The sequence below is a fragment of the Cariama cristata genome, unplaced genomic scaffold (assembly GCF_000690535.1).
Source record: "Cariama cristata isolate BGI_N322 unplaced genomic scaffold, ASM69053v1 scaffold23402, whole genome shotgun sequence".
NCBI lineage: Eukaryota > Metazoa > Chordata > Aves > Cariamiformes > Cariamidae > Cariama > Cariama cristata.
The window spans coordinates 4,080-19,685 of NW_009603565.1; the positions used below are offsets into that span (position 1 = coordinate 4,080).

At 49.5% G+C, this 15,606-nt stretch overlaps 1 protein-coding gene across 1 annotated transcript in view; it reads left to right on the top strand.

The window, feature by feature from the left end:
• Positions 1-3,692: 3,692 nt before the first annotated feature.
• Positions 3,693-15,606, top strand: part of LOC104157786 (rab effector Noc2-like) — a 31,869-nt gene continuing 19,955 nt past the window's right edge. The window contains exons 1-4 of the mRNA XM_009695256.1: positions 3,693-3,769; positions 5,206-5,349; positions 7,388-7,517; positions 11,489-11,575. Coding sequence (XP_009693558.1) covers positions 3,693-3,769; positions 5,206-5,349; positions 7,388-7,517; positions 11,489-11,575 — 438 coding nt within the window. The remainder of the gene's footprint in view (positions 3,770-5,205; positions 5,350-7,387; positions 7,518-11,488; positions 11,576-15,606) is intronic.

Sequence of the window (15,606 nt, forward strand, 5' to 3'; positions counted from 1 at the left end):
GAGAGCAGAGGCAGCGCTACGTCAGAGCTGCAGGCAGAGATGTGCTCAGTTGTGCATCCTCCGAAATGCTCCTGGCCCCCTGCGAAGGGTTGGCTCGCTGCGGGGCAGCGCCCCTTCCTTGCAGCCCTCCTCTTGGCTCCTGTGCCAAGGGCAGCCAGGTGGACTCAGATTTAATGAGGTTTCGTTTCACATGACTTCCTCCATCATAGGAAGGGAACAAACAGGTGGAGTGTTTTTTAAAGGAGGTCATAAAGCATCAATAGGAGCTCCCTTTTAATTCTTTATTCGAGTAAAAAGCATAATCTTGGAGTGGGAAGTTTTCTTTCTATAACACTAAGTACTTCCCCTTTATTCTGTATGCAGTGTACTTGCAGCTGGGCCAAGAGCTGTGGATTTCTCTCGCTGCAAGATACTGGCTGCTCCTGCCCTTCGTTAGCTTGCTGAGTGGAGCTGTGGATGGGGAGGGAATGGCTCGGTGAGGCAGGTGCTGGCTGGAGTATTTTTGAGAGAGAACGCAGTAGGAGCTGACTGCAAGAGAGGGATGTTTCACCACAGGCCATGGAAATTACTCCCCAGGCTGGCGTGGTTTTGCTATCTTGGTGTTTCTGATTAGGCTGATTCCACTGTACTTCTTGTCCTGTACAGAGATAAGCGGGAGGATGCTTCACGCCTTCCAGATACTGGTACCGTTTCTCTGGCATCATTCCTGTGGCCGTGCAAGATATTCTTTTCCCTCTGGTCCTGCTAGTGCTCCTGTTTCCACCTCAGCAGGCTGTGGCCTACAGTCCCATGTCATTCTTGTTTCCTTCGCTGAGGTACTTGGGTCAAACCATACCGGGCTTTTTACAGAGGCAAAGGTGCAAAGCCACCTGCAGTGCCGGTTTACATCAGGGGGAGCAGGAGATACCCAATGCTGCCGGAAGAAAATGCTCCCGTAAATATTTGAGGGAATAATCTATCTGAAGACTGTTTTGGGATATGATGGATCTCTAGACTGTGTTTTGTTTTCCTTCTCTCTTTGCAGATGCTGCTCAGGGAACGGTGGAGAACAGAAAGCGTATGCTGAGTAACAAGAGGCAAAAGAGCATGACATTGCTTGTTTTTGTTCAGTCACGCTGAGAAAAGCGCACTGTGGTATGAGGCTGGAGAATGTCTTTAGGTCTCTCCTGAGAAAAATGCTTAGCTGATGTGCTCTATTCTGACTTGCCCTCAGCTCTGTTAGACCAGATAAAGCTCTGCTGAGAAGGGGCAGATGTATTCAGCACAGCTTTCCACCCTGAGAGCACAGCTGCTGGCAAAGCAAACTCCTCTGCCCTGCCCGTGGTCTGGGGCTCATCTCCAGCTCTAGCTTTTACGCCTAACATCCCACAGCTGCCAAACACTGGTCACATCAGTATGGTTGCGTGCATTTAGCCTTGCCAGTGGACACTGAGTGTGTGGGTTGTGCTATTCTTCAGGTGTGCCTGAGTGGGAGGGAAGAGTACGTGGTATATCTAAGAGTAATTTAACATATGCATTTGTGTGTGGGGCTACATGAGTATATAATCCTGTAACAACACACCACAGGCTTGGAAAATCTCTGGAAAATCCCAGGTCAGCCATTCTGTGTGAAATTGTAGCTTCTCTCTGCTTCTAACACTGGCCCGGGGGCGGGAGCCTCCATATTCTTTTGCTGTTAATGCTTGATTGCTCCCCTGCGTGTGAGCTGCTGTGGGACGTGTGCGGGGACTGCGTTCTCTCCTCACTGGAGATGGTGAAGAAGATGAAAAGAGCAGGAGGTGTTCTGGGACAAAATGGAAATGCAAACCCACAGCATGTGGTGCTGAGCAGAGCGGGTAAATCGAAGATGCTGAAGTTCAAAGATTTCTTCTAGGGATGATCCCTTTCAAAAGTGATCGCCTTAACTAATGTAGTAAAGGTTTAAAAAATTGTGTGCAATGCTTCTGTCTGTCCTTCCTGTCTCAACCCTCTTTCTCTGCCAGACCTTTCCTGCAGCCTCCCATCTCCTCCATGCCTCACTTGGCTGTGCAGTCGGACTGTGGTGCTGAGCATTATGCTGAATTATTAGAGCCTTCGCCCTTTTATCCACCTGTCCCCTTGTTCCCTTGCTCTGAAAGAAATCCGTGCTTTGTGTGGAATTCCTTCTCTTCTCTCCTGCCTGTTGTAAGCGCTGAGTTCTCAAACTCTCTCCAGAAATTGAATGGTCAGAGAGGAGGGAGCTGGTTCATTATTTTTAACTGTTTTGGCTTTCAAGGCTGACGTGGGGTTTGGCAGGAGACAGCTGTCAGTTCTCTGACACGGGTCAGTGTTTCTGTGCTGGGGGGTGAGTGCGGGGTGTGTGGCACGTGTGAGCTCAGCACAGGGAGAGAGATACCGATTTGCACAAGCTGCGTGCCTGCCTGTGTCAGAGGGCCAAGGCCGTGCAGCCTGTGATGCCTCCGTGCCTGGCACCGGAGCAGAAAGCTCTGTGTGTCAGCAGCAGATAGCAAGCGTAAGTGCAGCACGCTGAACCACGGGCACTGCTGGGGTGTGTTGTGGATTGAGATTGGAACAGGTGTTTTCTTGGGAGCTACTGCACAGTTGGCAGGTGATATACCTTGCCTGCTATTGTATCTGATCTGTGTTTGCCAAACAGCATTAAACACGTTATCTCTGCCCAGCAGGTATGGTTTCAAAGCTGGCAAGTGTCCGTTCTGGGGAAGGTAAGTATTAATACCTGGAAATCTATGCATTAGGGCTCGTGAGACACTTGCTCTGCTGGAGAGCAAATCCAGCTGGAGAAAAGCTCGGCACATGAAGACTAGTTTTGCCTCCACTGGAATCTTTTGGCTGCACCTGTCTCTTGGTGCTTTCCATTCATCTGAGCTGCTGGTAGGACTCGGAGCTGCTTAGCTGCAAAGTCTCTTTTGGGTTGCGTTTCTCCCATGAGCATATGGAAGTTGGCTCTTGCTGCGTTTACTGATCAGTTCATGGTGAAATTGTCATTGAACACAAGGGATCACTGGTGTGACCATGCCGGTTCCAGGAGCTGCAGTAGGAGATCTGCTGCAAGAGGTGCTGTCTTAAACATCAGAGAATGCAAACAAGCTGCTATTGTAGGCTGTAGTTATAAATATCAGGCTATTATGGAGGCAGTTTTAATGAACGAAATGACTTGCCACTATTCATGCTGATTGTTGCGTGGGTTTTTGTTTGTTACCCCATTAAGAGGTAAAAAAAAGCAACTGTGGCTTCTTTGTGTCCTTTAGAGTGGCTTTCTCTGTCAGTACTGCAGCGTTGGGGCTCTAGAGGCGATGGGCAGAGATTATTCTTGCAAACAACACTTTTCTCTGGTCTGGAATGAAAAATCAGAACTGACAAAGAATCTTTGGCTTTTTTTCAGAGTACCATAAAATCTAAACTTCCAGCCTTGTCTTCAAGGTATTTGAAGGTATTTATTGGCTTATATTTTATGAGGATGATGGTACGTTTTTACTGCTGTCTGTGGGTGAGAGTCTGTCTACTTCCACCGCACGTGACTCCGGCAGATGACCTCTGTTTTGCTTGTCAGAAGAACGGCCTTTCGGGATGGTTAATAAGACCATGCTGAGGACTGCCCTGTGCTTTCTTGAGGGTGGAGTGGCAGCTGTGCTCAGTGCTGGTGTTTGCTTCTTACAGGTGTGATCCCTGCCTCTCCTCCTTAGCCTGGTGCGATGGCCGACACGATTTTTGGCAGTGGGACGGGCCAGTGGGTATGCCCCAACGACCGGCAGCTGGCACTGCGTGCCAAGTGAGTCCTTGCCACGTTCCTTTTCTCCTTCCAGCCTCAGCTCTGGCCTGAATAGTTTCTTGGTATTGGTGTGGAGCACTGGCCCACTGGCCTCCCTCACAGCCCAGTTGGGAGGCAGGAGTTTGCCTGTCACGCAGACCCCTCCGTACCCGAGATGTGTGCTGCTTGGGTGGGACAGGAGCCTGCTAAGCTGGGGCTTGGTGCTTGGCTGCTGCGCGGAGCTGCCAGCCTGCAGTGGAGTTTGCAGCGTGGCTGGTGTGTGGTGGGAGTCCAGCCCACCTACCCTCCCCCTGGGTGAAAGGAAGGGCTTGGAGGCAGGCTCGTATCTCTGCAGCATCCTAAATATAGTTGATATAATTGATAGCATTATCAGCTATCAGCTGCCCCCAGCTGCCAGCACTCTTTTGTTTTAGGAAGTTGTCATTTGATCTCATTTTCCCCTGAAGTTAAATTACTGCATAACCTAAAGACAAAAGGGATGGAGATGAGTCAAGCACTAGAACTGCTTTTGTTTCTTGGATGCTTTTCTTCTCTGGCAACTGGTACCATGCCACTGCCGCCTCTGCTCTTGTCTGAACCTCTGGGGTCAGCCTGCTGCAGAGTGTTAGAAAACAGGAGGTCACCCTGTGTCTGAGGGGACTGCCTGACTGTGAACAGTGCACACCACTGCCACTTCTCCAGCCTTCCCATGAAAGCCTTGTTAAGACAGCTGTGTCTGATAGTGCCCTGCGTTCTGCTAGCAGCTGTGACTTTATCCAGTGACCTCTAAACCCCTACTGAATGGTAATTAATTGAGTTGTGAAAGCTCCCGCTTTCCCAGCTAAGGAAAAGTGTCCCCAGGTGAGCTAAGGAGAAATATCAGCTGCTGTGTGTGAGGCATGGAGGGAAGTGGCTTGCTGAAGTCCTTCTGTGGGCCTGGGTTAGACCAAGGGAGGAAGTTGCCCAATTTATATTTCCAAGCATGCCTGGTGATTTGTGTGTTTGAACTGAGGATCTTAGAAATGTGTGATCTGGGGGGAGGAGGGTACAGGTAATCCTTGTGTTCAGGAGTCTGCTGTTGGTATTTGTCGTGTCTGGCATCACCACCCATCTCTGCAAGGGTACCCCCAGGACAGCCAGCCCTAGGTACACTAGTTTTCTTTATGGGCAGAGCCAAACAGGAGTGAGTACATGGAGTGGTACAATACGATCTGGAGAAGAAAGGGAAATGAGAGGGCAGGGAGAGACAGCACAGCACTCGGTCCTGCTGCGGGAATGATGTGGTGGTCTGGCCAGTGAGAAGAGACTCCTGCTTTGGGCATTAGCCAGGGAACGGAGTTCTGTGATGGAAGGGTGATGTGGGCTTGGTGTGCCTGGCAAATTTGGCCTGTGGGGCAGGGCGGGGGTTTTGTGCTTTCCTTTCACAGCTTATTTCTTCCCTCCAACCCCTCCCGCAGGCTCCAGACGGGCTGGTCAGTGCACACGTTCCAGACTGAGAAGCAGAGGAAGATGCAGGCTCTGAGCCCGCAGGAACTTGAGGTCATTCTGGAAGTCATCCGCAAGGCGGAGAAACTGGACATCATCGAGCAGCAGCGCATTGGGTACAGTCACGTTCATTTGTCCCCTTCTCTCAGAAGGAAAGGTCAGCGCAGACAGAGGAGTGGCTCTCCCGGCTGCCTGAGCTCAGCTTCCATCAGTCAGAGCATCCCTTAGGTCGGTTATTTTCCCCTCCCATGTTGCTTGTTTGGAGGTGATGAACGTTGGGGAGGATGTGATGTTTTCTTTCTCTCCATTTCTCAAGCCTTTCTCGTGCCTTCTTTGAGCCTTGGGGCTTGCTGCGGTTGCAGCCGCTGACACACTCCCTGGTATAAATGCAGCCTGTGCTAAGGCAGCTGCCCCGGTGGCTCTGGAAGAGGCTGAGGAAGATGCTGAGCTGTGCAGCTGCACCCACTACCAGTGGATGGCATGGCTTAGAAATTGCTGCTGGCAGCGCAGTTAGGTTTTCCCTTGTCTGCAGCAGCCCCCTGGGATTTTGCCTGGAGCAGTGAACGAGGTTATATTCTAGTTGGCTGAGCCCTCTGGAAGGGGTTTGCTAGCTTGAATTATTCAATTTACGGGCACCTTTTTGCTGCTGCAGATTTCCATTTGCTTTCAGTCCTGCTGGAGGTCTGGCCTCAGCTGTGTCTGTGGTCATCCTGTGCTGACTGCCTTTGAGGCCAGGGAGTTCGGCAGTCCTGCAGCATTTCCCAGCAGGGTTTTGTGTTTGCGAGACAGGAAACCCCTGTGACTCCCGGCCCGTGTCCAGCAGGCCGAGCTTCCTGCCCCTGCGCTGCGCTCTGACCCTGTGCAGTGCACGTTAGTGAGTGCTAACGAGAGCTGACAGTGATGTTTGTGTGATACATGAGAGACCCCAGCAGCAGCCCCAGAAGCAGCCAGTGACCCCAGGGGCTGATTGCTCCTGTGTGGTTGTTGGTGTAGCTGTAGAAAGCGATAGCCTTGCTGTTCCCGTGCTGAAACGTTCTCTGAAATGCCTTTGTTAACTCCTGGGAGTTCTCTTGTGCTGAAGTCAAGGATCATAAATCCACTAATGATGGCTCAGCCTGGCTGCGCTGTCTGACCTCATCACCATAGGCAGTACCTCTTTCAAACAGACCTTGCCTCTCTCAGTATGGGGCTTGGTTGATGGGACATTAGCGCTAATGAGAATGGGGTTGCATGGATAGCAGGATTGCGTTTCCTCCCTGAGACGCACGCACCCGCATGGCTGCGGCTGGTGGCTGCCTCTGATAAATGGCCTGTCTGTTATCGTCCCCATCTACGAATGGATGCCTGAGGATTGCCAAGCAGTGATCTCATGACAGCAGCCTTGCTCTGCATGCTCTCCACATCCTGCATCCTAATTGCTTATCCTGGTTTCCTTCCCTTTCGTAGTCCTGCTGCTACGGACATTCTGCATACGTATGCGTTTCCTGTCTTCCAAGTGGGCTCTCAAATGAAGCAGGGAGCAGTTCCTGGCATTCCGGTAGTGCAGCCAGACTCATTTTGGTCTGATGGCTTCAGTCTGGCCTTCCTGCTTCTAATGGGATGTGGGCAAGTCATGTGTCTGCAGTGCTGCTTTCAGGGAATATATGTAGAAATGTAGCAGGGCTTGGCAAGTCTAACTTCTCTGCCCTTTCCCGGTGCTGTCAGACATTCCCTGACCTGAGAACTAAAGGCTTTTCCTGCTCTACAGGCAGGAAATCATTGTGCTGAGACTGTGAAGCCCCAGTGACACCGAGCTCCTGAAGGGTGTAGGATCAAGCCCTTCTTGTTAGCTGTCTGCCCTGCACCCACTAGCTGAGTCAGACCTCCCAGTGATATTCACAGTTTTGATTATTCTGGGCTTGGTGAGCATCGGTAGATGTCCTTACAGGGGTTTGTATCCCCTGAAGACCAAGAAACAGCTGGTAGGAAATACCGAGTGCAGAGACTGAAGTGAAAGTCCATATGGTCCCAGCAAGGGGCCCAGGACTGCACAGAAGCAGCAAAGGTAGGCTGAGTCTGGAGCACGCGTCTGCAGGTTTTCGACATGCCTCCATACCTTCCGCTTCCATTTCCAAGGTGAGCACTGTGACCTCTGCTCTGCCTCTTCCCCCGCAGGCGCCTGGTGGAGCGGCTGGAGAACATGAGAAAGAACGCGATGGGGAACGGCCTCTCGCAGTGTCTGCTCTGCAGTGAACTGCTCGGGCTGCTGGGTAGCACGTCAGTCTTTTGTCAGGATTGCAAAAAGGTGGGTTTGGTCATACAGGTTCCTGTCTGTTCCTGGTAGCAGATCTGTCTGGGAAAGGTCACAACGCCTCTTGGAAACTAGATAGCTCTGCAGAGTTAACTTAGCTTAGCCCCACTTGTCTAGGTCGGTGCTGTCAGACCATCAGGATTTCTCTTCCACCCTGATTATCTTATTCCTTAGGATGCTAAAGTGTCTAAACTGCACTTAGTGCTGAGATGGGGTGCATCAGCCTCCTCTGCATCTCCCACTCTGGGTTTGCAGAGTGGAAGAAGAGGCAGAAATGTACGGCCATCAGAGGCAACTCATAAAAGAGTTTGTGTGCTTTACGCAAGGTCTGCCCTTAGACCTTCCAGTAATGCCTCTCTTCAGAGGACTCAAGTCCATCTTCAAGTGCCAAACCAGTGTAAGTTTTCCAGACCTGATACATGAATTAGCCTGTGCATCAATGACTGCCTCTGTGTGTGTGTTGTTGGTAGCAGAGCAGGGGTGCTGTTCGAAAGGCAGCGTCAGTTTTCAGGGAGACTGCTGTTCTGCCGGCACCCTGCAGGACGACTGTTGCTTGTCTAGAGTCTGCAGTCAAGGGGTTAATCTGTATTGCTGTGGAGATGATGATCTCCAAGGCAACCACCTTATCCTCCCTCTGCTGGGAGGCTGCTTTTGCTGCACTTGAAGCCCATCTTTCCCTGGGGAGATGCCTCTGTAAGTGACTTTGCCTCAGCGTGTTGCCTCGGGAGAGGTGAGGGTACCTGCTGAGTGCAGGAGTGTTTCTGACTTGCTGGTGGTAGGGTGGAAGGAAGCAGCCTGTGCCGACTCTGTCTCTGGTGGGTACTGGAGCCAAGGAGACACTTGCCAATGTCACCCACCCTGGCATTGAGGAGATGTCCCGTGAAGCCCACGGGGCAGCACTGAGTAAAACCTGCTCCTTTACCATGGAGTGGTGCATGTTGACACCTCTGTGGTTAAGCAGGCGTGCAGGCCGTGATGGAGAACCTTTCGTGCTGCCACTGCTGGAGTTTGTGAGGTGCAGTTCTGATGCAGAGGAGGCTACCAGGCTGGGCCTGCACTGGTCTATGGTTGGCTGCAGCACTGCTGGGCTTAGAGCTCTTGTAAGAGAGGGCAGGGAGGTGGGTGCCCCTTGCAGTCCGAACTGAGGTCCCAGCGTCTCTCCATGTGTGCTTGCTGGGCAGGGAGCTGCTGTGAGCTGTACTGCCCTTGCTGTCAAGTGAGTTTCTCCGCTGGATCCAATTTGCAGAAGTAGCTTGGCTGAGGCAGGGGTTATACAGAAGATTGCTTGTAAGGCAGTGACTGGGAAAGTAAATGCAAATCTTTGAACCTCTGGGTCCTAAGGCAGAGAGAAAGTAGCTTTTTAGGAAGGGGTGGGGAAGGAAGCAGCAGTAAGGTACTGGAAAGTGAAAGGTCTGGTTTGAATGGGAGCTACAGGGCAGCTCTCTTGGAGTGGAGCATGGGCTCTGTGCACATGTGCCTGTGGAGAATCAAGGGCTGGGTGGCAGACGAGATGGCTGGCTGTTTCCTACATTTCAAGCGTGCGCAATAACAGGATGTGCTGTATTCTTGCCTTCTTCCCTTGGCAATTCTGCTCTCGCCTTGTCTGAAGCAGGCTGCGTCATGTTGCCACAGTGGTTTCTAATCTCCTTGCTGTGAGCCGCGTACACTACGGAGGAGGCAAAAGCTGATTCAGAAGCTTCCCTGCCCTGTCCATTTGCAGTTGCTGGTAGTGAGGCTGCCTCAGCCTGAGGCTCCGGGAGGGCTGTGACCAGAAAATCCCAGTGTGAAGATTTTTTTAATGGTTATTCCCTCTTTGTTTGGAGTCTGTTGGGCGGTTCAGGAGTGTTTGCATCCAGGTTGATTTAAGATGAGACCCTACTTTTCCAGGGTGCATTTTGCAGCTGCTTTCAGCTTGGCTGCACTTTGCAGCTGTGTGCAAGCTCAGGGCAATGCTGACTGAGTGCCCTGGGCTTCTCCCCTTACTGCTTTTTAATGTTGTGGAGTGAACTCAGGGAACAGTCAACCCTTCAGCAGAGCACACAGAGTGGACTGTTACTTTAAGCTGGTTCTCTCTCGTCTAGGGATATCCATCACTTGTGCAGTGCTGTATGCAATAAGCAATGACTTGTCAGGGAATTATGGATTTTTAAAGTTCATATTTTTCTTGCTAGCATTGCTTTGTTACCATCTCATTGCAGCCCATCTAATTCAATAACAGGAATTACTGTAATGATGCGTCTGAAACATAGCAAAGAACTTACCTTCAGCAAGTCACTTCTGCTGAATAGAGGTTCTGTGTTTCTTGTAGCCTGATGGATTTTCTAAGTGCCACTTTCTGTTTTATGAAGAATGTGTTTAATATTAGTTTTTGTTGTCTTAGAAATAAATGCATTATGGCAAGACAAAGATGTATGCAAATCCAGATGTGTTAACAATAGCAGTAGTTAGACAAAGCATAACGTGTCATTTACCATGCAGTGGGTATCAGTATCATGTATAAAAGGTGAAGTATAAGTAGGAGAAGAAAGTGCTTTATCTTGTATTTAATGAGGAATGGGGCTGCATTTAATGTCCTTGATTTTTATGTCTTCTTCTGAGGGTTTGTGAGTGATGCTCAATTTTCCAGCTAGTCTGCAGAGAAGGGGAGGAGGAAAGCCCTGTTTTATATTGGAATTTTCAAAATTTATGGCTGGGAATAAAATCGTTTGGAAACTTCCACTAGAGGGAGTGTTTGAATGTGCTATACGTGTGGGGACTGGGAGCTTTGAGGGTGTTTCAGACTGAGTTGCTCCCTCAGATTTTGGTTTGAGGGAGGGAGAATTTGGGGTAGTTCAGGTGGTGTCTGCTAACTGCATCTGCGATCTGCCTTGGCTTGGGTAGCACCAAGTTGAGTATTGATGCATCAGACCCAATGGGTTGTTCCTTACTTCTCTGGGAGGATGAAGGCAGGGACAGGAACAGAGAGATGGAGAAGAGCACCAGCTTCTGTGGGGCTGCTGCTGCTGCCGCCTCCCGCTTTCTGTGCAGCATGAGTCAGGGACAGACCTGGCTCTGGACTGTGCTGTGCAAAATAGTTGGGTGCCTTTATTCATGCAATGAAGCCATTGCCTCAGGTAGCATCATTCTACCGCTCTGACTTTCGTCCCTTGACACAGACCTCCTGGCTCAGAGGAGGAGCAGCCTGGGTAGGGGGATATGTAAAACCTTAGCTGGGGAGATTAAATTCACGTCTCTCTAAGCAAGGTTTTGCTCTCCAGGGCCCTCTTGTGAGTAGCTGTTGCTCTGTGAGGATCAAAGAACTCGTCCAATTTCTCATTCAAGCTGTAAGCCAAGCCTGATACACATCAGCTTCATTATATAATATTAGGTGATTCAGGTTGTAAATGGCTTGTAATGCCAGCGGAGACATGAAAGTTCCCTTGTGCAGCAATAGACGCCATGCGGTGCTATCAAGCATTCTGCTCAGGAAATGTGCACGTAGGCATGGTCGTGCCCGCTTCCTAAGCAGCCACAAATCGATAGCTGCCGAGTGCATGCTGAAACGGAGGGGAAGCTGTGGGGTTTAAGACTACGTATGTGAGGGAAAGGAGGGGAGAATTTCCAGTCTTGCACAAACTCGTGCTTGTTTTATAGTTGGTTCCAGCTGCTTTCCATGCCACAGTTGGAGGAATAAAAAAACTGCTCTGGAAATACGCCTCTTGGTCATAGGGTTTGATTTGCTCTGTCTAGTCCTCTTCTCGCCCTGGAGTCAAGGATTGTGCTGGGATTTGCCTTTATCTCATGTCTGTATAGACCTGAAGCAACTTCCTGCAATCAGTGGTTCTCCGGGATAAATAAGAAAATTGTGCCATGTTTAGAACTGTTGAGACAAATGCTTCTCGACCTTCTCTCTCCCAAGGGCTATCTGGCTGTGGCGAGTTGCTAACGCCACCTTTTTTTCCTTTTTTTCTCTCTTCTTGTTTCAGAAAGTTTGCACCAAGTGCGGAATAGAAACCTTTGGAGCCCAGAAACGTCCTCTTTGGTTGTGCAAGATCTGCAGTGAACAGAGAGAGGTAAAATACAACTGTCGAGAGATGGGGGTCAGCAGCATGCACCTGCCTGCCCAAGTCTGTGCTGCGTGTGCGTGGACTCTTCCCTGATCCAGGGCACTTACAGGCGAGCTTGGGATGGGGTTTGAGAGGCTTGGCTGGAGGCCAGGCAGGCTCAGCGAATACGCACAATGGTGACAACTTTGCTTTATGAGGGGGTGGAGGGAAAAACCCCACACCAGCCCCTGCAGCCTCCATGGCTTTGTGGAATTTTTCTAGCTTTGGTCATAAAGAGACTCTTGCCTTCTGCTGCCATGCTCTTGCCCTCCTAGCTCTGTGGCAAATAAACTTGGCTAACACTGGTTCTTTAATACAGCTGGAGATATGTAAAGCAGAGCTGCAATATTTGTCCCTCTAAAAATAACTAGGATTGCAGCTTTTAAGTCTGTTTTCCTCCCCGCCTGCAAAATCCCATAACTTGCCAGTGTGTGAGACTTCTAATGCAAGTCTCTAAATTTTTATATCCTTCATCCTCGACTTTACACTGCAAAAAGTAATGGCCTGCCTCAATTCTTGTCTGCCAGCCAGCATCCACCAACATCAGAGCTCGCTGCTCTACAGTGAAGTGAAGTCAGTGAATTTGTTCTGTGATTACAGAAAGGTTTTCACTTGTTCCTATCAATTTATTTTGGGCTTTTGCTTGTGGTCCTTGAACATCAATCCAGGGCAGCTATTTCTGACCACTGCAACCAACTGTGAAACTTGAGTGCTCTGCTAAATCAATTTTTGAAGTGTAGTGAGAGCATTTGTGCAGGTGTTTGAGATGCTGAAATTTTTTTGTACTAGTTGTGGAAACTTAGCAGTGCTTAGGTTTTACATAGGAGGAGGGAATTGTTTGTGTGGGAGCATTTGCAAAGTTCATGTTCTGGTAAGATGAGGAGTACATGGATGCTGCCGGTCTTGAACTTTTGAGCAGTAGTGTGGGTAGGGCAAGCAGAGACTATTCCAGCTCCTTGGATGCTGCTGATAATTTGATACACTGAATCATCCAGATGTTTGGAATTCCAGATGGAGGTCCCAAAATGGAGAGTGAGGCAGGTCAAAGTATTTTCTGAGTTCTGCAGGGAGATGGGTATGGGAGTAAAATTGACTTTATTGCTTTTCTTCTGTTCTTTCTGTATTTTTTTTTCTCATCTCACACTGTACAATTGGGTTTTTTCCCTATTTCTTTTAAAAATAATGAGGAGCCGTGGTCACTGGACAGAGAAGAATATTAACCTGTCCAGTAAGTGTTACATGTGGCCAGTGTGTAAGGGTACAGTAACCTTCAGAGCTCACTCTGTCTGTGAAACCTGAGATACGGCCAAAGTGCTTCCCTAATAAAAATGGATGGAACTTTCCTTCTTAGACTAACTGAAAAAGAGCCTCATCTTACACTAAGCTCCATCTTTATATTTTGATTCTCTTTAAGGTTGGTTCAGGTCTGTCTCTTTCTGGTGCTGGTGCCCTGACCAGGAGAAGGTTGGAAGGGTCACAGTGTGGACACGCAACCGGGCATCAAGTCATACATCCCCTCTGTCTTCCCGCATGCTCTGCTTTGATTTTTAGGGGAAGGCAGGGAAGCACTGAGAATTAGCAGAAGCCTTGAGGCATATCAGCTAGGGCAAGGAAGTTGAGGCAGTATCAGAATAAATGCCTGGAAAGTGGCTTTGATCAGGTCTTCCCTAAGAGTCTGTGTGAGGAAGAGATGAGGCTTTTAGGCCTCAGGCTGATGGCTGGTACTAGTGCAGTCCCTGAAGCTGGTTCGGGTGTCGTGATATTACGGGGCATGCACTAAATTGTCAGGTTTCTTTTACGCGCTTGTGTTCGCAACCAGTTCCTTGTTGCCGTCAGTTTCGGTGATCTGGATCTATCTTGTATTGCCATCTGCTCTGGACCAAACCGATTTGGCCATGCTCTTTGCTGAAGGTTATATTCACTATCAATGAGTGCAGATGGATGTCTGCTCTTTGAGATATTCTCATTGCTGTCTAACCTCTGAGTTCCCTGCATGGTGAGTAGGTATCGGCCCCATTTTATTTCCTGGGGTCCAGGCGGGGAGCTTCAGGAACACACCGAAGTGCTTTGAATTGTGTGATGCAGTAACAAGTCAATATCACCCTTCTTCTCTCCCCTTCTCAATGAACAGTGTGACCGAGCAAGATTCTCCTTTAGCCCATGCCAATGAAACACATGCTTAAGGTAGGCTTGTCCCAGACCATGGAGCTCTGGCAGCACCTCCCAACTTGTTGAGCCCCTAAACTTGGCCAGCTCTAGTGGGTGAGTGTTTGATGCTGGTCCAGAGTGCCCCCCCAGCAGGTGTGATGAGATGTGGTGTTTCCAAGCTGGGTGATTCCCTCCACATCAGCGCTTTGATCGCTGTCTAATTTTCTGAACCACTGCTCGAGCTATTTGGGCATGATATTTATGAAGCTCTCAACTCTGTTAGTGAGAGATTATCAGGCACTGAAGTGAGAAAGGGAGGTCATTCGGAAACCTGGCTGGACTAAATGATGTTGGCTAGAGTTAATAAGTGTCATCTGGCTGGGACAAGAGCCTAGGACTATAATTGTCCCCTTTAGCCTCTGTCGCACACTGAGGGAGCATGTGAGTCTTGTGGCCCACCAGGATCTCAAGCCAGGATGGTGGGGTTGGACGTTCACATATACTAGCTAACAGCTACAGTGTGTGTGCAGCATTGTTCATACATGCTAAAGCTTTCATCCCTCCATCTTCTTTATTATTTATCCCCATAGAATCTGTTACAATTAAATCATCTGTATGCCTGGGTCAAAATGGAGACCGAAGTAACAAGCTATTGTTTACATCATGTTTACATCAATTCTTCAGTTGGAGTCGAATGCTTGGTGCCCATAGATCCCTTTGGGAGTCCCAGGCTCAGCCATTCAGAAGTGTTCTTTGCTGCTTTCCGTTTCCTTGAAAACCTCCACTGGGAAGGCTGTGCTGCATAGCAATGAGAAACAAGTTGTTCTGACACTGTCTTATTTCTGGAGAGTGGAGGTGATTAATGGATTGTGCCTGCTGCGTGCGTCCCAATCATCCAGAAGCGAAACAGCGTGTTCGGCAGCACTGGAGCTGTCGAGCGTGATGTGTACGTGCAGGGCGAGGGTCTCCAAGGTGCCAGAGAGGTGCTGGGAGGAAAGCACTGTGTTTGAACATGACTGGGACCTGACAGAGCCTGGATGTTCCTACTGGAAAAGAGAACATCCCCAAGGACCAGCAGACACCCTGAGTCATAAGTGCATCTCTTCTTCCTGAAATAAGATAGACCTCATCTGCTTTAGGCCAGAACTGGCCTGTTGGAGACACTACTTGTCCCAGCTGTTTGCAGAGGCATCTGTTGAAAACCCCCTTTTGTTCTTCCAGGATTCTGTGGACGTTTTCCTTTGCAACATCTTCTGAGGGCAGTGGAATTAACGCAGATGTGGATCGTGCTTTATTGTTCCTGCAAGCAAGGGTAGAAGCAAATTCAGTCAAGCTCACGTTCACTTTCAAAGGCAAGAATCTGCCTTCGTTCTTCCCTTCTCCACGTGCTGCGTTACCTTTCTTGACTTTGCGTCTTGTGTTGCCTTTCTGGAGACTGAGCGTGGAACCTTGATCTTCCTTTGGGCAGTGCTGTTTCTGCACGTGTATAAAGTCCCGTGGCATGATCACGGGTACTGATCCCTGACTGCAGCAAACATTGGCCACGGGTTTGCAGTGAGCCTGTTTGCTAACTTGGCAGTGAAGCAGGGATGCACCCACGGGAATGAGAGTGCAGGGCAGAAAGTGAGCAAGTCCTCCAGCAAAATGGTCTTATTGTAGCGGCTGTCAGAGGAGCAAAACTTGCTTGGGAGGAGCTGCAGTGGGCATGTATACAGCTGGAATGATTCCCTGCTGCCAGGCCTCTGGCAGAGCACGTGAGCTTAATAACAGCTTGGGCAGCAATGCCCATGTTGAATTAGTTGTGTGTGGCTGAAGTTTGCCTGTCACCACCTGGCCTGAAGGGGGAATGA